This window comes from Pteropus medius, unplaced genomic scaffold (assembly GCF_902729225.1).
Source record: "Pteropus medius unplaced genomic scaffold, Ma_sr-lr_union100, whole genome shotgun sequence".
In the NCBI taxonomy this organism is placed as follows: domain Eukaryota; kingdom Metazoa; phylum Chordata; class Mammalia; order Chiroptera; family Pteropodidae; genus Pteropus; species Pteropus medius.
In genome coordinates this window covers 35,302,325-35,324,228 of record NW_024355205.1, presented here as the reverse complement: position 1 = coordinate 35,324,228, position 21,904 = coordinate 35,302,325, and the positions used below count along the sequence as shown (strand labels likewise).

Sequence of the window (21,904 nt, the reverse complement as noted above, 5' to 3'; positions counted from 1 at the left end):
ATGCTAGGTGATTTTTTTCCCCTAGGAAAACTTCTAACTCTTTGTATTTGCATCTCCAGACTATATTCGAAAGAAAGACATCTGCCTCCTACAAGCATTAGAATGATGTTGAAGGAAGGAATTTTATCTGAAAATGATTATCTGTAATCATTGGGCCCCTTACAAGTGGTCTCTCTGTTAATATAAGTTGTCATTTTGTTGTATTGTCTTGCCATGCAAGAATTTTACATTTTTTAATTTATAATATTGAGATGATAATATAATATAATATAATATAATATAATATAATATAATATAATATAATATAATATAATATAATATAATATAATTAATATATTGTGTAATATACAGTAACTTAACTGGAAATCGGTTATTTTTATTTATAACCTCAGAAGCAATTATGTATTATTAACAATGTTTTATTTTTTTCCACCCAGTGTTGTAATGTTAAAAACATTAAACAGACCTCATCGCTTGCAGAGATGGTTATCAATGCATTTGCCGTTTTAAGGTTTGACCTTGTGATTATATCAAGACAAAGTTCATTCTCAAGGTCAAATTTGCTTCTAAAACGGACTTCGGGGTTTTGTTCTCAAGGATATATTTTGTTTGATAAACTTTCTTAGAAGTACATAGTGTTCCTTTAATCTGCAGCCTGCTTGACAGTTGTCTGCTGTTATGAAATGACTAAATATTTATGTTTTTCCAGTTGGAGTTAGGGAAAAAAACCCTCTGGTAAATGTGTTTCCTTTAACAGAAGGCTCAGTGTAAAACGGGAGAGAAGTAGTATTTATAGTTGTTTTCCCTTTTCTTGATGTCACCTGCTTTTCAAATGCAGCCTGTTCTCCTTCCAATGTCCCATTTTTACTGGGAGCCTCCAGGCACATCATGGTCCCCAGGCTCTGTGGCCATGGGACCGTTTGCTGCTTTGTGTTCTCTTCTGGTGGAAGCTGGCAGCGACACCTTCCACTCTAAGATCAGCTTGAGCCTCTCACCTGCCAATGACAAAGCCGAGAAGGAGAGAGACCCCGAGCGTTTACTCGTGGGCTTCGCGAGTCCGCATAGTGGCGCGTTAATGTCTGTATTCATTTTGCTCTCTAGATGAATAAGAGTGGGAAGAAGCATTGTGGATTGAGGTCGATTGAGTGTTGTGCAGGCAAAAATATAGACCCTCGAAGCCAAAATGAAACGAAAGCAAACAACACAGCAGCACACGACCGACAGGAAGCACCCGGTCGTGGCCATTGCGTGGCTCAGACACGGTCATGGAGACTCTTGGCATCCTCTTCCAGCAAAACCGCTCTTGTTTATTTACGCAACATTTTTCTATGGCCGAGAGCAAAACGAGACCTTCTGGGGAATTCTACAAGATTCCAAGAATTGCCTCTCTGTGTTTTCTGCATTGTCGCGGGCAAGGCAGCACAGTGGCTTACACGTGGGAATGTGCCCACGCGTGCTCTGACTGTCAGCGAAGGAAGAGAACAGCAAACAGCATACGTATGGGGCTGCTGACCGGGTCCAGGAAGCAGAAGAGCTTATGTGGACATGATTTAAGAGCCTGTTTTCCAGTTTTCGCCTTTCCCAGAAGCGACGCGTCACGGGGACTCAGCCTGTAGTTGCAGCTGTCGGGGCTGGCCTGCACAGGCCTCTGCCGTCAGCTCTTCATGGCCCCTTCAGGCCCCGTCTCTGTCCAGCTTCTGGAGCACAGGTGTGCTCCAGCGGTCCCGAGCATCTCTGCCCAGCTCCGCGTTCAGGGACTCCTATTGGTTCCTTGAAATTGGCCGCGATAAGAAAAGTTACTTCACGAAAGTTGCCGGAAGCCCCAGTGGGCTTTTCTGCGCAGAGCTGGTGGTTAAACACCCAGCGGCGGCACCGGGGTCCCACCCACCTGTCGTGCCTCGTCTTTCCTGTCTCTTCTAGACTGGACCGTATCTGGTTCCTCTTTGTAGAATCTCTATGTCTACTCTTCCACTGGTTCCTGCTAGCCTACCTATAAACTTACCTGCTTTTCTCATTCTTAACAAACGCGCATGCTGAACGAGTAAGACAAACCTTCTTGAAACTGGATCGTAAACTTCTTAAGGGGGAGAAGTGCCTGTTCCATCCCTAGCTGCTGGCAGTTTCTGAGGCAGTAGCACACGAGTCGAGCGGGTGGATGCATTAATACTTTTTCCTCGAACAGTCTCCCCGCCCCTTTGCTGCTCAGCATCTTTCATGAACGGCCTGCATCGACCTCCACACATCCTCCCAACCGAGCACCAGGGAACCATTTGGACATCGGCTCCTCCAACCACTCTGCTGCAGCATTGCGACTTGTCAGATCCCTTAGCTTTTTTCGATATGTGTGGTTGATACTGGATGAATGTCTCATGCTCATTCATCTCTCTGTAGATCAGATGCTGTGAACCATTTCTGTTTTACTGAAGGTTCTTTCTCGGCTTCCAGGACTTGGATCTTTTCTAGCTTTCTTCTCATTCTCTTACTGCCCCTCCTTGTGTTCTTGGCTGTTTTATTTTTCTCCTTTGGTCTCCCAGATAGTTCAGGTGCTGTCCTCAGTTGCATTCTGCCTGCATATCTCCCTTATGGGAATTATCTCGCAGCTGGGAGTCAAACAAGTCAGTGGGGGGCTGGTATTGGTGATTGTTTCTTTACAACCCTTTCTCTCATGTTAGACTCTGAATTCATGGGCAAAGCCTACCCCTAGTTAGTGCTTAGCTTAGTAATCGGCACATGGAGGAGACTCAGCCAGTTGTGTGTTCTATGGATGGTGGGTAGATGGATGGATGGTTGGATAGATGATGGATGGACAGATGATGGATGGATTGATGATGGATGGATTGAGGATGGATGGATTAATGGATGATGGGATGGATGGATGACAGGATAAATGATGGATGGATGAATATTTATGATGATAGATGGATGGATGATTGGTTGATGATAGATGGATAGACATTTTGGGTAGATAAAATGATGGAGATGAAGGATGGATGATGGATGGATGAAGGAGGATGATGGATGAATGATGATGGATGGATGAATGGATGGATGGATGGATGGATGGATGGATGGATGATGGATGGATGGGTGGGTGGATGATGGATAATGAATGGATGGATTTGAAGGGCAGGTTGGGTAAAGATCGTGAAAGGAGAAAAATACCAGCGAAACCTCTCAGTTACAGAGACAAGTCATTCGACATTTCTGAGCTCATACTCTGTGCCCTGTCTGGGCATATGATGAAAGATGCCCTTCCGATAGCGTGGCTCTCCAGAGCACCCTCTTTCTCCTCTGCACCTTTTCTTATGTCCCCTCTGTCTTGCATGCTGCCCTCCCCGATGCCGCTTAGTGAATGCTAACTGCCCACTGTGTACTCACTCTCCCGAGGGAGCACGGCTGTCCCATGCTGCTGGGTGGAATTGTCGCCACTTTCTCACCTCTCCGGGACTCTCACTGCAGTCTGCCTCCTTTTCAGTTACTTAACTAAAAGTCCAATCCCCCATCAAGCCCTTTGTTGATTGAGGGCATGTCCGATGTCACCTTGAGTGCTGGACACTCAGTACATGTAGAGATAGAGATAGGTCACTTATCTTGATAATAGTTGTTCGTTTCCTAAGTCTTAAATACAGTGTTATAATAGGAAGATTTATGGGCTGAGCTAATTTTCTGCAGATCGTTGTATTTTAAAATTAGAACGGGAGAGCATATTCGGCATATCCGAGTATGGATATAGACGGTAAAAGAGCTGAAAGTGACTCTTTTGAATGTGGATACTGTCGTGTATAGCAGTGGTCCCCGTGAGAACCTAACGCCTGACGATTTGAGGTGGGGCCGAGGCGGTGATGCTGGCGCCGGGAAGCGACTGTAAATATAGATGGAGCTTCAGTGGCTCGCCTGCTGCTAACCCTGTGCCGTGCGGCCCTATTTCTAACAGGCCATAGACCGGTGCTGGTCTGCAGCCTGGACGTTGGGGATCCTTGGTGCAGAGGATTCTTTGTGCCTTCCGGGTTGGTTAATTCTGTTCTTTTTCTTCTCTAAGTAGAGGATTTCTTTCATTTATTCCCAGACACTCACGGCATGTTGGTTTCATCCTCAGGCTATCTCTTCTCATGGACCTCAGATGGCTGTCACAGTTCTAAGTGTCACACGGAGAGGACAATGTCACATGACCTTTTTTGTCAGCCAAGAGACTGTTCCTAGAAGTCTTATAGCTCACTTCCCCAAGTGTTGACTTGGCCAGGATCCTATCATATGCTCATCCCTAAACTAATCGGTGGCAAGAAAAAGGGTAATAAGATTTACTTACCCCAGTGATAAGATTTACCCTGAGGCTGGGGCAGGGTCAAACTTCCAGGGGTATGTTGGTGGTGTGGGCTATCCACTTGAACAAAATTGGGGTTCCCTCTATTTGTAACAGGGAAGGGGATAAGCAGTTGTGTCTGCTGCCTTTGCAGCCTATGGGGTCTATAAAGGAATAGACTGGTGCCCCTGTGACCGAGCTCACCACGACTGCGGGCAGCTGCCGCCCGTCTGTCCATTCCTGCCGGGAGGGGCGCTGGCCACTGCCGTTCACCTAAGGCCTGCTCTGGTTCCTGTGGCGCAGGCAGCTCGTCTGGACAGCCAGTGTTCCATCTTCCTAGCAGTTGACCTCGCTTATGAAATACTTGCTGTTGCTGGCACACGGTGGCCAGGACACTCTGTGTGTAGGGAGTGGCTCCTCGTCCAGCATGAGGAGGGGACGAAAAGGCACATATCCCCGAGCGTAACAATGCCGTGCACCTGTCCACTTGGCACAGTCACGAGCACCGTCTCACTGGACTTGTCCACCTCTCGCATCCACAGCTTGCAGAGGAGCTGGCTGCTGGCGGGTCGGCACAGACTGGCGGGTCGGCTCAGCCCACAGGTCTCTCTGCCGCACTGTGGCTGCTCTGGCAAATTTGGCTTGTCCTTCAGGAGCTCAGATGTGTTCGGGTTTAACCATTTCCAGTGAGAGCTTTTGAACGATGGCTTGCATTCATCACCGTGCAGGATGTGGAGCCTCACTGACTCCCAGGGCAACGTGGTCTGTAGCCTTCGGCTGTGGCAGGGCCGGGGGGCCTCGTGGGGGTCACTTGAGTTTTCGATCTCTGCTCTCGGCGGGACCAGGGCCTGCTGGGCTGGCTTGCGCAGTTTGTTCTCATACCAAAGTTTTCAAGTGGCTGTGTTTTTTGAGTTTTTTGACTCTGGTTTGTATAATTTTCCGACTTTTTTGCTTTGGTTAGGCCAGCTGTCACCACACACAGCTGGTACTGTTCCTTTCTCTGGTTAAAGCTCTCCTTGGAGTTTGTGACATCTTTTTGAGTCCTTTGTGACAACTTTGTGGCTTCTCATCTGTGCTAGGGATAATTTATGATGTCAGGTAAATGCCCTCTGGATAAATGGAATGTTAATAATGCTATAATTCTGACTTAAAAATACCCCATGCACCTAGTTAATAGAATCTTCTCTGGGCTTGACTCTTGTTTTTAAATCAGGTCCAACGATGCTGTCATAGATCATATATTTCTTCAGCACAGTCGAGGTGTTGGTACAAAAATGTACCACAGGATGACACGGGGTGGGGAACCTTAGCCCATGCTTTTAAACTCTTATTCCCTGGCAGCAAATGGAAACTCAATATTTTAACCACTTGTTCACGGCAAACATTTTAACCACGTGAGAATCAGTATTGGCTTTTGGATTTAGAGAAAAAGAAATGTGGAAACACCTTTATTAATTATTAATTAATCCGAGCAGACACGCAAAGCATGGCCCAGCTTGCCACGGTCCTACCCTCTCCTCTTCCACACCTGTCTCTGGACGTGGGAGGCCAGCATCGCTCCGTGAGGTACACGTCACACGTCGCTGTCAGGAAGACTTGGAAAATATCGATGTATCATTGACATATAACATTATAATACCCCCTATCTTTCTACTGGGATACCCCCATGTACCACAGGTGGTACCGAACCCTAAATATACTGTGTTTTCTTATACGTGCAGGCCTATTATAGTTTGATTTAATAAATTAGGCACAGTAAGAGATGAACAACAATAACTAGTAATAAGATAGAACGACGAGAACATGCGGTCTCTCTCTCTCTGTGGTCTCTCTCGTGGCTGCTGAGTGAGTGATGGATGAGGAGGGCGTACAGCCGGCCGGGGGGATGATTCACGTCCTGGGCAGGACGCAGCAAGATGGTGCGAGATTTCATCACGCTTCTCAGAATGGCGAGCAATTTAAAACTTACGAGTTGTTTATTTCTGGAATTTTCCACTTGCTTCGTCTGGACTTTGGTCGACCGTGGGTACCTGGAACCTTGGACAGGGAACCGCGGATGGGGGGCGGGCATGACCGTATATTAGCTGCAGGCGAGCCAGGTAACCGATGCTTTGTACATTGTTAAATGTTCGCCACAGTAAGTAGAGTTAGCATCCATCACCGCAGAGGGTTACAGAATTTTCTTGTCTTGTGATGAGAACTTTTAAGATCTGCTCTCTTAACAGCTTTCAAATTTGCGACACAGTGTGGTTACCGGCGGCCACCGCGCCGGACGTGACGGCCCCACGACTAATTCAGTTTACAGGGAAGTTTGTGCCCCTCAACCCACTTCACCCGTTTCTCTCACCCTACCCACCTCGCAACTCCAACCGCCAGTCCGTTCTCTGCATCTATAAGGATTTTTTATTTTTTGCAGATTCCACTCATAAGTGAGAGATCATGAGGTATCGTCTTTGTCTGACTTATTTCCCTCAGCATAACACCCTCCAGGTCCATCCATGTTGTGACAAATGGCAAGATTTCATTCTTTTTTTATGATCAAATAATGTTCCACACACATATATAGCACATTGTTTTTTTTTAAATCTTGTGTCCGTGGACACCTGTTGTTTCCATGTCTTGGCTATTGCTTAGTTTTTTTCTGATTATCGAGATGAATAATTTTGGTGCTTAAAATTCGGAAAGTACCCAAAACTATAAAGAAGAAAATAAAACTCTCCCATAATTCACCTCGGAAACCCAAAGACCACGTCTGCTGGAGACTCCGCGTCTGGGTCCTCCTCCTTTTCCTACCGTCTGTCATCTTTCATCATCTTTTTTTTTGGGGGGGGGTTGTTTAACGATACTGGAATCATACTATATATGGCTTCGTATCCCGAACTTTGTTCCCAAGAATTTACATTTTTCATATGATAAACCGTTCGCTGGGACAGTTGGACGATCTGGGTTAAACGTCTCTGGGCACAGTCCCAAAGCCTTCAGGTAGAGTTGGCCGGGGCCTCCTGAGTGGAGCGGGAGGAGCAGCTGGCTTGCGGATTCGTTTATAAATACTGTAATAGCGCCCATTGCAAATATTGATTTTGATGCAATACTTAAGTCATTTTCTAATTGGAAAATATTTTCAGCTGAAACAGTTGCCATTTGCAGTTTGTCGTGTTGTGAGGATTCTGTTAAGCGTAATATTTGGGGACTGGATATTTTCCTTGGAAAGTCGTATCAGCACAGAATTCCCATCTCTCCAAAAAAAGAGATGGGATTTTAGGTCCGTGCCAACAGGCCTGTTCTAAGAAAGATTTATTTTCTTTCTTTCTTTCCTTTTTTTTTTTTTCTTCAGTCTAGTAGTGTTCTAACCTTTTAAAATATATGGGTCTTCTTAACAACTACAAATGAAAAGGACTGTTTCTTTCTTGGGACTAAAACCATTATTTAATTATAGTTCTCGGGATGGTTAATAAACCCCATGACTCTTTGTTTTGAGCTGAGCGAGGTGCTAAAGACGCGATCTGGGAAACCCATTATTACCGAAGCTGGGGGTTGTAAGGAAAGGAACACATTTTCAAAATATTTTCTTTGCAAAAGTATAAGTGTGCTTCAGCGTGCCAGCCCAGGCTTGGCTCTTATTCCATTCCTAATTTTTGCTTCATCAAGCTGAGCATCCCTCGGTGGAGTGTTACCACTCTACCTCCCCGCCCCTCCCCGTTTTTTTAAGGGAAGGATTTTTTAGCTTCATTCCCCTTTGAGGATATTTAAAAATAATGTTTAAAAATTAGTTTTGTCACTAAACGTTCATTGAGCCTTGGTATTAATACTTGGGGGGAAAAAAGTTTTAATATATTTAAATTCTCTTTCAGGTTGTTCCAAGATCTTTGAAGACCCAAGAAAAGCCTTATTGATGAAAAACAAGACAAATGACTCACAGAGAAAAAAGATGGTGGCGCCAAGGGCATTTAAAGGTAAAATAAAACCCCCAGATAATCTTATCCCTCTTAGTTAATATTTTTTTTTTAAATGTGAATACGTAAATATTTTGTATCTTTTATATTTGATGTTCGTGGTCCCAAATCTCCAGAGACCTTTTCTTGGATCCTTTGGTGTACGAGAAAGGGTTATGCTAATCCCACTGATGCTCCCTCCCAAATAAGATGCCCCTCGCCGGGCACGCACTACCTGGTCTCCTGCCGCCAACACCGTAGGTGTTTTAAATCACTGCTTCATACGTATTTTAGTCAACACCTAATCCTTTCTCCCTGCCTTCACTTTCTTCTGCTCCTTCCAGAAGAAACGAGGGCCACGGGCAGTGTCTATAGACCTGGGCTTTTATGATAATTTTCTGTCATATTTTATGATATAGTTTTCTGTCATATTGCTAAATTCGGTTTGTAGTTATTTTATAGTTATTTTGCATGAATGCAGTTGAAGGCTCATGTCAAGAGGCACACGCAGGGGACGAGTCTCTGTATTCATTAACTGTGCAAAAATATAAGGGTGGAGGACGTTGGCACTTTACCTCCTTAGCTCTTCAGGACTGTTGGGGGCTCCTCAGAAAAGCATTCCAGGGGCTGGAGGAGAACACGATGGGCCCATTAAATACTCCAGGCCACAGACCTCAAAAGAGTCTCTCCTCCACACCACTAAGCCAGGAGTGATTAGGAGATGAGGCACCAATTTGCGGCGCCTGGGGCAGGCCTGGGACAGAGACGGCGTCCAGTAAGAAACAGGGGTTCCCGAGGCCACACCCCCTCAGGGCCTCTGATCTGCAGCAAGTTCCTCAACAATGGCGCACGTGCTTGCCGGCGCTGCTGTGACAGCACCGCAGACCGGGGGCCGAGACAGCAGGTGTTTCTTCTCTCACAGGTCCAGGGGCCGGACATCGGAGATCAAGGCGCTGGCAGGCTTCGGTCCGTGGGAGAGAGGAAACTAGCCCCCTCCCACCTCTTAGTTCTTCTGGCTGGTCTAATCATCAAACTGACCTGAAACAGATTAACAGGAGAAAATAACCAAATTTATGGCACATGTACACACAGGGGCTCCATAAGAATGCGGGGCCTGAGGACAAATGGGACAGTTGAGGCTTACGCGCCGTCTTGAGCTAAAGAGAAAGCGGGGGTAGGGGCTTGGACTTCAAGGGGAAGGCAGGCCATTTCCAGATAGATGTGAAGGAGCAAACATTTGGTACGCAAATTCTTGCCGGGCCACCCAGAAATGGTGCGACGCAGAAGGGAGTTTAACAAACAGACTCCGTGGGTTCGTCTCCGTCACCGCACTTGGTTCACATGACGCTAAGGTGATGGCTCCCTTCTTTAAGCACGTTTTTCTCCTTTAGGAAGGTGGGGGAGGGGAGATCAAAGGTTCTTCCTGAGTCTTCCTTAAAAATAACCAGCTTAGAATAATGAATATCCCGAAGAGGCATAGTTTGGAGTGGGAAACTCTGTGCCCCACCCCTCCGCCCCACACAAGTTTCCTCTGAGGCTGCAAGGTGGAATCTTCCCCAAACCTCTCTCCTGGGCTCGTGGGTGGCTGCCCTCTCCTCGGGCCTGCATGTGGTCTGCCCTCCATGTGTGCCTCTGAGCCCAGACCTCCCTCTTCCTGTAAGGACACCAGTCACGTCGGATCAGGCCACTCCAGTGACCTCACTGGAACTCGATCACCTCTGTAAAGACCTGACCTCCGAAGAAGCTCACATTCTGAGCCACTGGGGGTTTGGACTCCAGCATCTGAGGGGTTGGGGGATCGATGCAGGTCAGCCCACTGCGACAGGCATTTGCGTTCATTAGGAAAGATAAGCCACATCCCACTGAAGAAGTTTAATTTCTATTTTAAGATCAATGCAAAGGTACATTTGGCTTCTCATGCTTCTACCTCCCACTGGTCGCTCTCAGTTGCTTCTGACTGCACGCACCAGAGCTAGGATGGTGTAGGCCAAGCAAGGCACAGAATTTAAGACTCCTTTAGGGTAAAGTGGCCTTTTCTGGGTTTTTGGTGGGGAAACCAGATCTGGCCTCCATTCTCCATCTGACTGCCCTCTGCTCAGGCCCAGCACTGCCTCTGTATGACAGCCCTGCCCCCACCCCCAGCCCACAGCACACCTGGGCACTTGGGAACCCAGAGCTCCTGCCCAAGCTGGCCTGGCATCTTCTGGGCCAACACAGGTCTCCTATCTGCAGTCCACTTCCTCAGGCGGGTCCCGTGTGTACTTTCCTAGGCCTGAGGGCTGGCCAGCGGGGTAGCTGTTTGACGGAGCATGGCCACGTGGACTGGAATGTCCACATGACTGTCTGTGGGACCCTCTGCGTGCAAGACAGACCGGGGGTTGGAAGAAAAGAGGGGTAGGGGACCTCTATTTTCATTCTCGCCCCAGCCCTGCAAATATTCAGGTCTTCTCTTCATCATTTTTCAGTATTTCCCCACTAAGTACAGAATAAAAATAATTACTTATTTTCCTCTTGGCACTCTGTGCCAGTTCATGCTTTATGTAGTTACAGCCGAAGGAACCCAAATCACATATTTGTTTCTGTTCAGTAAACATTTTGAAAACCAGAACAAAATGAGGCAGACAAGTAGAATTCTGTCGAATGTCATGCATTTTATTTTTTTAAGATACTGAATAATAAAATAAGGCCGGATCATGAAACACTAAATCATAAACATATACATTATCAAATGAATTTATCACCGGAAACAAATACTAAAGAGAGGGTTTTTAAGACAACACAGATTTAGGTTGTGCTGGGCTTCGAAGGCAGATGAAAGAAAATGAAGCTCCCGGTGAAGCGATAGCATCACGTCATTCATCGACTGCTAAATGTCTGCGGCACGACCATGAGAAACGCAAAAGTAAATTAGAAGTGCCCTAAAACAGATCCATCGGATACCTCCCCAATGGCAAAAGGGAACCCACGTGACTGGAAACGCAGTCCAGGAGCCGTGTGGCGGGGGCAGGCCCGGGGAGGGTGGTAGAGCATCCGTCTTGGTCTTCAGGTGTGTGGCTTTTTAGCTGATCTGGTTTGGAGGAAGGCAGCGCCATTTACATGGAATGGTTAATAAATCCTTTCCGTTGATGGGAACTGGGGAGAACCTTGGTTCCTGGCTTCCTTGCCTTCTTGCCAGTCCACAAGCCTGTTGCTCTTCAAGGCTCCTCGGTGGCACCTCCCTGGACCTCGGGAGTCAGCTGTCTTCCTCCTCCACGTGTTGTCCCCGCCCCTCATTCGGCACGGCCGCTGGCTGCCTACACGAGGAACTGACCTATCATCTCCCCACCTGCATCCCCTGAGGGGTGGGACGGTGTTGCAGCTCGATGTCCTATTGACCTATGTGTTTTTTCCCTGCCGCCCATCTTGGAAAGTATCCCAGATTTCCCCACAAAAGACAGGAGACATAAACCGTTGTTTATTAAGTTTGTGTCTTGGTTGGCTACAGACTGAATGGCCGCTGTGCCTTCTGTCACGTTTCTAAGGCCCCGGGCATCCAGAATGCTGATTCCGTTTCATTAGGTTCGGAATCCCCAGAAGGCCAGCAGGGGCCCATCGTGTGAAATGTGACTTCAGCTGCTCCTGGCGAGGGCTCCGAGGATCTCACAGAGTTCTGGCAGACGCTTCTTGGTTACTCTTCGGTTTCCAAGCTCATTTTGAGGGTAGGACCAGGGTTTGAGATCTTGTCTCTTGGCCGGATAGAAATGGAATGTTTGTGTGTTGGGATGAATTTAGCTTTGTTTCATATTCCTGTTGAGTCTCCTTTTATCTCTGTAGGTGGAAAAGTTTTAGGGGGAGATCTTAATAACCTGGTTATTCAGGGTTTATTGTGTATGTTAGTAATTCACTGTCACAAAAATGCTGTGTAACAAACCACCCCCAATCTCGGTGGTTTAAAGAGGCATTTATTTCGCTTATGAGCCTGTGGGTTGGCCAGTTGACCTTGGCCAGGCAGTGTTGGTCTTGTAGTTTCCTTCCCGTGCCTGGGGTCTGGTGGTCTGGCTGGGGAGACTGGATGATGTGGCTTGTTCTACGTGGCCCTCACTCCAGCCTGCTGGCCTGGGCGTGCTCCTGTGCTGTGGAAAGTTGCAGGTGGAAAACTTCGTGCCCTTCGAGACTTCACCTGGGAACTGGCACACTCTTTTTCTGCTGCATTCCTTTGGCTGGTGCCAGTCACACGGATAGCCCCAAAACAGGGGTTGGGGAAGCAGACTCCACTTTCGTAGTGAGAGGAACCAGTCACATGGCCAAAGGCGTGGGCTCAGCACCAAGTAGAGAACCGCAGCCAGCCCTGCAACCCGCTGTAGAGTGACAGGAAAACAGGCTATTTAGTCTCCGTCTTCGCCGTGTGTCTGAAACGCTTACTGGGTGTTTCAGTCATACAGGTAATAAACTATCCCAACCTAGCAGCTTAAAGCAACGACCAGCGTATCACTTCTCAAGGTTCTGTGGGCCAGCTGGACTCAGCCGGATGGTTCTGCTTACCCGATGTCCGAAGGGGCCATGAAGGGGCCATGATCATGTGAGACGTGACCGTTCTGGAGTCCGGGCTGGCTCCCCCTCAGGCCCGGCTCGTAGTACTGGTCTTCGCTGGGTACCCACCTCTGGCCTCGGCCAGGTCGTGGTGCTGCCAAGGGCGTGGGGACTGGGTTCCTCGAGGCAGGAAGGGGAAGCTTCTGGTTCTTTGAGGCCTGGGCTCTGAAGCACTGGAACATCCCTTCCGCCGCATTCTCTGGATCAAAGGCGGTTGTAAATCAGCCAGGGATTGAGGGGTGGGGACAAGCTTCAGCTGTGGTGTGAGCAGCAGCATGTGTGGGGGGAGGGACGAATTGTGTGGGGTGAGTTTTCCCACAGAGACGCTGAAAGGTGCAGAAAGAACCGTCTGTCCCTGAGCATGGCAGCCGTGCACTGGGGGGGCCTTCCGTCCGCCAAGACGGACCTCTGCTGGGCCGAATGACCCTGGGAGCAGAACTGTTTTCCCCTGGGCCGCCTGCTGCTGTCCTGAAGGGGCCGTCTCGGGGGACTTCCCGTTCAGAGGAGCCCGCTCCCCGAGACCTTTGGCCAGGCCCCCATCCTCTCTCAGCCTCTCCTCTCGCTCATGTGCCAAGAGCATGGCTGACCTTCAGCAGCCACCAAGTTCAATTTCAAGACAGTGCTTCATTCCTTTTGCATTTTTTAGCAAATATGATCCCTCCAAAAAAGACTCATTTTCGACTTTCGGGGAAAAACTGCGTACTTTCTAAACATCCAGATAGTAAAAAATAATGCCTCCATTTTCCATCTTGGCCGGGAATCCATGGAGCCCTTTTGGGGGACAGATGCCCAGCTCACAGATGTGGGGTGAAGGCTTCCCATGAGAGGCCCCCCGTGATGGAGGTGGATGTGTTTGCACCATGGGAGGGTAGAAAGCGTGAGTACAGCGAGCCTTTGGCATGTCCCTGGAATAATGGGTTGAACCACAAACTTAAAAGGCACCCTTGTGTCTGTAATCTTGAAATCAAGATGTTTATTTTTATTTTCCAGTGAACTACTTAGAGTCACGGGCCAGATTTATGAAGAAGAAAACAAAACAAAACAAAAATGATACTGACCAAAAAAAAAAAATATGATGGCACCTAACAGTATGAATTAGGAAAGGTATTTTCGGTGCCAGCTGATGGTTAAGACCTGCAGAGAACCGAGGGCTGGCTGAGGAACAGCCCCTGGAGCCTGGAGCCCTGGGGTAGGGTCTGAGGGTGGGAGAGGCCACTACAGGATCCAGCTATGGCCGGAGCCCTGGCCAAATATGGAGGGCCCCTCGAGTAGGTGATGGGAGGGTGTGGGGAAGAAACACTCCTACCCTTGTCTCCTGCCACCCCCTGACCTCCAAATGGTGTCACAGTGATCAGGCTTGTCGGGGGCAGCCAGAAGGCAAGGGTGCCCCACTGAGGCAGTCTGTAGGTAGGGGTCAGTCCTGCGGGGCGAAGGCCAGGGCAGGAGTGGGGCTCTGGGAATGGGGCGCGGCAGACAGACGATAACTAGAACACACCGGTTTATAATCTGAATAAAGGAAAATATGAATTAAAGTATCTTCAAAATGCAGGGCAAAAGCTATTAATTGTGTCAGCCCCAAATTTCTTAGGGGCCTTGGAGCCAAGGCACCTGGGTTGGGTCCTGGCTCTGTTGTTTATTAACCAGGTGATCCTGGACAACTCAGTGACCTCCCTGGACCTCCATGTCCCCACCTGGATAATGGGGCTTCTAACTCTCAGAGTTGAGGTCAGGATTAAATGACAAATGTGTGCCCAACCCTCAGCCCAGGGGCTGCCACTTATGCACGTAGGGAACTGCAGCTGTGCTTTTTTATGAAGCCCTTAATCTGAAAGCTTAAAAAGATGCGTAGACAGCATGAGTTTCGGTGGGAACTTCAAAAGTTCAAGTCTCTCAGTATAATTGAAACTGTCTCATTTTTTTTCCTGTCTGACCTCTTCCTTCAGATGATCATTTGTAGACACCACCCATGTAGAATGACGTGTGCGAACGGCATGTGACGTGGGTTTGGGGGGCTCGTCCTGCTGGGGTTTTTTGGAGGCTGTGGTCGCTTCATTTACCGCACGGGCATAAAGGATGCTTTCGGGCAAACGCACTTAATACAAAGCCGTGATTTTTTTTTAACCGTTGGTGCACTGTATTCACTCCTACTGGAAAATAAGACACGGCAGGCGGTTGTTTATTATTACTTGTGCTGTCCCTTTTTATCTCCTAGCTGTCTCGGGTTCCGAATGCCTGGTGAACGAGCTGGCCTGCTGAAGGACATGATTCAGACTGTCCCGGACCCGGCAGCTCATATCCAGGTAGGTTTCCCCTGGACCAGGAGGCGGCCGGCTTCCTCCTCGGCGGGATTGTCGTGGGCGCCTGCCCACAGATCCGATCATGCCGGGGTCAGCCAGCCGTGTCCCTGGGCCAGTGCGACCCACCACCTGTTTTATACGGCCCGCGGGCTAAGAAAACAGTTGTCACGTTTTTAAATGGTTGAGAAAAATCCGAAGAAGAAGAATATTCTAGAACATGTCAATTACATGAAATTTAGACTTCATTGTCCATGGGGACGGCTTTGCTGGGACACACAGCCATGCTTGCCTCGTTTCTATACTGTCTGTGGCTTTTTTCACGCTTTGATGGCCAGTCGAGTAGCTGCAGCAAAGGCCACGTGGCCCGCAGAGCTGAAAATGTTTACAGTCTGGCCCTTGGCAGAGCGGCTCGCTGACCCCGGAGTTAACCTAGGAAACCACATCCACATTCTCCTCACTTCTGTTCCTATCCTGCCCTCCTTCACACTGCCCGGGGTGACCTGCGAGGAGACCAGACGGGGGACGCTTGGGTGTCTCACACGCAGACGCGGCTTTGTCCGCGCATGCGCACATGTCCGCGGCTCGTCCTGTCGCACCTGCCCCAGCTGCTCGCTGACAGCAGCGCCCTGCGGCCGGGAGGCGTGAGCCGGAGGAAGCCAGGCTGGTGCTGACAGGGGTCCCGGAGAGGAAACCGGCCCGTTCACTTCAGTTCTCCACGTCCATGTGGGTATAGCCACAGCGCAGGAAGGAAGTGATGGTTTTAATATATTTGACCCAAATAACAGTTACAGAGAAGAGGGCCGGAGCTACATTATCCAGATAGGCTGTCTGCTCCCGTGCGGTTTAATTCAGCTGTCTACACTGGCCCGAATCGGTTCCTCACGTGCCCCCTGTAATTCATTTTCTCTGAGTGGCCCAGTAAGTTTCATTAATTTATATTCTTTGCTTAAAACACTTCTCGAAAAATGGAAAGTGGCTTATAATTGAAAAGAAAGTGTATGGTATCGAAATATTTGCCTTTTTTTTTTTAACACTAAACTATGAAATGCCCTCTAATACATCACACGCGCACACACACATTTTAAGTAAAAGCGGTGTATTGGGGAGCGCCGTGTACCATGTGTGAGTCACGTTCACGCACATTCGGCTTCTCTGAAAATGGAATTAGAAATGACAAGAGCTCCAGTGCATTCTTTGGGCTCTGAGGGTGCTCCTGACATTTTAGAAATGGGGGGAGGTCCCAGGGGTGTTGAGGGTTCTTAATTTTATCCGGGGACAGAGAGAAGCAAATCCTTCTGGGGGGCGCTGGAGTTTGATTTCTGCGTGATATTTTATCGGGACCTGGCAGTTAAGTCTACAGAAGTGCGAGTGGAAAATCTCTCGTGGATGTGACAAGCGTTTTCGGAAATATCTGGAACGTATCTGGTGTGTCCATGCTGCACACAGATGGGATGCAGTCAAGACTTTTTTCTTTTAGACTCTGTTGACCATGAAGCTGCAGGGAGCAAATTAAAGCTCACGGGGAGGTCGATATTGGTATAAGAAACACCTTCTACAGTTCAGAGTAGGTGGGTCAACAGCCAGGACCCGTTTTGATTGGCACTTCATTCCTAACCAACCAGAAGGAAAAGATGGAGTCAGCCAGAAATTATTACGGGTTTTTAAAAGTGAATTCATGGAGCGCAAAACGGTCTTAGATCGAGAAACACGATCTCTGCAAGTGTGTTTATTGGAAATGTCCTGGATTTGATCTCAGGAATGAGCTTTGTTTTCAGTTCTGATTTATCTTACTACCATCAGATTGGTCGATGTAAGGGGAGGGTGATTTTGAAAAAAATGGTAACCCTGAGAGTTTTTAAAAAAACAAATTGCAACTCAAACCGCTTCTGTGTGTTTTGAAGATGCACTGGCTAATTAGAGTTGCAGTTACTAAGAGCTGATGTTGGCCCCGAGGTAGAGAGAATGGTATTAAAGACATGTGTTTCCTTAATAAGTCTATCAAATTCCACCTATTGGAATTTAAATAATTATTCCTGGACTTCCTTTATTTTGATATATGAAATTGGTGTCCTTGACGACAGAGTTCGGTAAACAGATCACCTTCCTCTGTTTCTTTAAAGTACCCGATTTGGGGAACGTAGTCTATAAACGTTAATGTGCTGAGAAGTTGCTGCTCCTAGAAGGGAGCATCTTCTAAACGGCACGCGAATGGGTTCCAGTCGATGTGTTAATGTAAGTAGTAGATGATTTCGTCTTTGGCTCATTGCTACTGAAATGTGTTTTTCATCTGAAAAGGACTTGAGCTGTCCACAGAAGTGACCTAACTTCGCAGGTGGGCAGGGAGACGGCCATAAAGCCTTCCCGCGTCCTTCACGTTTGTGCCATGGGCTGATCCAGAGGAAAGAAATGTTTCTTGTGTATTAAAGAAATGTATTCCACATAATTTACCATGGTTCTTTTCTGCTAGAGCAAATATTAAATACTATAGCAATTGTATAATACATGGTTATAGTATTCATATGTAATGTTATATGTTAGCATACTCTTACATAATTGCAGTAGAAGGGGAGAAAGGAGAAGAGAGAATATTCTGGAAAGAATTGGACAGCTACAGGGTACTAGCCAAGAATTAAACTGCTGAGCTGACTTCTTTTCCACGTGGTCTGTGGCTGTCAGAAACATTAAATATTTCTGACTATAAAAGATGCTAAACTTCAATGCTGTTTGTGTTTCATGGAAGAAGGGTCTGAGGGAGTTTTAAGAAGTAGCCAGCATTAAACGCAAGGTCGCTGGGAAGCCCGAGAACCCAGCAGATGAGTGGGACCCCGAAAAAAACGTGAAGCAGATGCAAATGAAAGCTCATGGGGGCAGGTACCCCAGTCCGTATCCCAAGTAAGTGGCCAGGTGTCCTCTCCTGGCTGACTGTGATTTCTCCCACGGAGAAGGGCGGACCTCACCACCCAGCCCCTACCTGACTGACAAAAGACCCACTGGGTTGTGAGCATTTCGTTCTTATTTGTGAATGTGATTATAGTCACTTTGCTTCAGAGGAAGTGAGAAAGTTTATCCTTTGAGGATATACTCAGCAGACACCAGAGTTTCCCCCCAAACTCTACGTACTGTGAAGATGATGTAAGCCTTTGATACGCTGCCTAATTTCTCCTCGATAAATCAGCTTTGATCCGATTCCAACACAGCCCGACGAGCCTGGTGACTTTGTGGCTGTTTATAGCGGCGCTTTCATTTTTCTGCGGGATAATGGCACTTCATTAAACATGGAAGAGCAAATTTACTAAAATTTCTGCAATGAGTGCGTGTTATTCTCATAACCAGAAAAATAATATTGTTTTAAAACATCAAGATATTTGATATGGCGAAGCGGTGGCCATTTGTACCGTCGGACGGCCTCGCCTGCAGATACACCACGTGCGGTTTGCTGAAGCTGGGCTGTGTTTCCTGTCTCCCCTCTCTGGCTTTCTGTGCCCCTTGGGCTGAGCTCAGTCCCCTGCCTCCGGGGGCTGTGCTCAGGGTGGGTGCTCCCTGGGCATGCTGCACAACGTCCCCAAACCGAAGTGTCCTGGTTAAGATTCGGTGACACTGACATTCAGAGAGGGCACCAGCTTTACCAGGAGGTATAGGCGGAAGTTATAAAGAGGAGAAAGGTTAGAAGTTGTGTGTGGTTGGTCTGGAAGCCCCTTGGGCAGTTTTCCTCCAGAGGTGGTTCTTCAAGGCGTCCTTGAGGGCTACCCAAAATGCAGAGTCCTGGGCTTCCCCACAGCGGCCGCTTCAGCAAGTTTGGACTGGACTCAAAGAACTGCATTTTCACAAGCGACTGAGGTGTTTTTGTGGATCTTAGTTAGATAATGAATAATTAATATTAACCTAGCCTGAGATAATCACTAAAAGTTTATCGAAGCAACTGATTTTTTTTTTTCAGTCTTCACTGGAGGCCGCACATTCTTGTCACACCTATAAGCGTTTAAAGAACATTGTTTGGACTTGGGTTTCAAAACGTCTGCTCGTATTTTGGGTTCTGTGATTGGGTAGAAAAGTCTGGAAGAGAAGTTTCCGTTGTTGCTCCTTCTGCCTCATGGGAGATTGACCGATCAGGAATTTGAATCAAGAATATTCCAGGTCAGCCCCTAGCGATCGAGTGTGCAAGAGATGTCAGCGTGGCTGAGCCCACTGTTGCACGCACAGCTCGCTCTGTGCACGTGGGGTTTGAGCGTCGTCATCCTTGTTGCAAGACTCAGCGTTGGGACCACGGAGGAGGCGGGGCCCGAGCTGGAGGGGTCTCTAGCTGCCTCCCCCGCCCACCCTTCCCTGTGTTCTCCTTACCTCAGGTGCCAGGTTAATGCTCCAGGGAGGTCATGTTCTTCATCACTTTTCTGATCGGAAAGGGCACGAGCACTTTTAGGGCTTTCGACACCAGCATCTCCCCACCCAACCGCGCCCTTCCGCGCTTCTCCAGGAGTGTCACGTTATCACGTCCTATTCCGATTTTTAACTTTTGCCGATTTGAAGGGTGGAAAGTAGAGCTTTATAAATGTTATTTCATTTGCAAACGTATGCGAACGATCACCTCCTATATACTTGCCAGCAAGTTATAGTATCTCTTTTGTAATTTTTCTGAGCCATTTCAGTGAAATCTTGTAACATTGTTGGGGGCGGGGTGAGCATGAGCCAAAAGGGTGAGATCCCTGCTGACATTAAGCTTCTATTCTAGGTGTTGAGATGAGATATGCTCAAATGTGTGTGCGTGTGTACGTGTGTCAGCATTTACATATTTAAAACTAGCATAATGACATGTATATATATATATTCATGTCAGCATTTACATATTTAAATATATATATTCATGTCAGCATTTACATATTTAAAACTAGCATAATGACATGTATATATATACATTAATACTTGAATATATATATTCATGTATTAATGCTGATTGTTATTCTCTAGAACAAACAGTAAGGTAACCAAGAGGGAATCCACATCTGATTATGGAGGGCAGAGATGCCGTTTTCCACGGGGGGTTAGGGAAGGTTGCTGGGAGGAGCCGAAATTCAAACAGGCCTGAAGGAAGTGAGAGCACGAGCCACGGGATCATTCGGGGGAAGAGTGTCCAGCGAGGGGGAGCGGCACGTGCCAAGGTGTCAGGCAGGAGCCTGCCCGCCAGAGAAAGGCGAGGAGAGCGAGTGGGGCTGGGCAGGTGGGGAGGCCATCTCTCAGAGTTCCGGGATGCAGGGCTCAGGACTTTTGCATTTTATTCTGCGTGTCGGGACGCGGGGGGACCACCGGAGGGTTTTATTTACGCAGAATGGGTGACACGGCCTGATCGAAACTTTTTGAACAGCTCCGTTGAAGTCTAATTTACATCGATCGCGTCATTGAGTCTGTGAGTCATAAGCCTGTGTTTGCGGCTGGGTGGGGAGCCGAGGTCACTGAGACGCCGAGATCCAGAGCAGGCATGCTGTTGAGCTCTGAGTCCCTCCAACGCGTAGAGGTTGGGAGGAGGAGGAGCTGAGAGGGACAGCGGTGGGTAAAGGGGAATGAGAGCCCCAGGCCAGCAGAGGCGAGCACCCTCGGCCCTGACAACATGGGAGTCCTCGTGGCCTCGGTAAGAGTGAGGGGAGGAGCCGAAGCCACATCGGAGTGGGGGCGGGGGACAGCTCATGCAGGCAGCTCCCTCCCGGTCAGGGTTTAGAAGGTCTAGTGCTTCCCTCAATAACTTCTTTAAATTATATTTTAATGAGAACAGCCCTGACCTATGTCATATTTGCCATACAGATTGTTTTTGATGTTTATTCTGCTTTTTAATTTTTGTGCTCCTCCCCCATGAAATAAATGTTTTTATTTGCTTGATATTTTCCTCTCTGTATTGATATTTTCCTTTGCTGTCTCTCCCTCAGCTTTTAAACTGAGGACGTTCTTACCTGTTTTCCTAGTTTTTACCTTTCACCTTGTTTAAGAGAAGAAAGAGAACATGAAGCCCTTCGGCGTTCACAGAAGACGCGCAGAAGGGCTCACAGCGTCCGGGCCAGGCCCTTTTTTTTTTCCTTTCTTCTAGTCCCTAGCAAAAAGTCGGATAATTAAACTATGCGGTGGTGACCACAACCCGTCAGACTGGGGCACGGACCGGCCGGAGGAGATGGGGGCTGGAAAGGGCAGGTGTCCCAGTCAAAGTGCTTGTACCTGTCCCCGCTGAGTCCCGTCACCAGCGAACTGGTGTCTTGCACCATGCTCTTCTGGCCTCTTGCTTTTGTCTGGCACTGCCCTAAAAATCCTCCAAAATCTCGACATTTGGCTCCTTGCCGTTTGGAGAAGGGAGGGGACATTCACTACGGAAAGCCTCTCTGTGGGCCTGTCTTCTGCACTTGCTATGTCCCATGATCATTTTTGTGTCTCTCACCGTACCCTGCGCCGAGTAGATCCTTAACCGTTTATGAGTTGATTGAATTCAATGAGCAATGGTCACAATGGGGCAAGAGTGACCCAGGCCCTTGGTTCTGTTCTGGGACGAGTGGCCGTTCAGTTTTCACCTGCTCCTCATACTTCTCTCTTCCTTTGTAGACGTGATCACAACCATGTCCAGTTTGCAGCAGAGAGAATGTGTTCTCAAGGGCACTGTCTCTTGCTCTTTCTCTCTCTCTCTCTCTCTCTCTCTCTCTCTCACACACACACACACACACACACACACACATTTATTCTTTAGAGCGGTTTTAGGTTCTGGCAAACCTGGAAGGCAGTAAGGCACCCGAACTCCACGCGTGCCCCCCGTTCTACACACAACCTTCCCCATCACC

General features: G+C 48.0%; 1 protein-coding gene across 3 annotated transcripts in view; it reads left to right on the top strand.

Moving 5' to 3' along the window:
• The window catches only part of ERG (ETS transcription factor ERG), a 240,853-nt gene that overhangs the window by 55,490 nt on the left and 163,459 nt on the right, over positions 1 to 21,904 (top strand). For all 3 annotated transcript variants that reach the window (XM_039857350.1, XM_039857355.1, XM_039857353.1), the window contains 2 exons: positions 8,152 to 8,253; positions 15,014 to 15,101. In XM_039857350.1, the coding sequence (XP_039713284.1) occupies positions 15,030 to 15,101 (72 nt within the window). In that variant the 5' untranslated portion in view covers positions 8,152 to 8,253; positions 15,014 to 15,029. Of the gene's footprint in view, positions 1 to 8,151; positions 8,254 to 15,013; positions 15,102 to 21,904 lie in introns of those variants that run through there.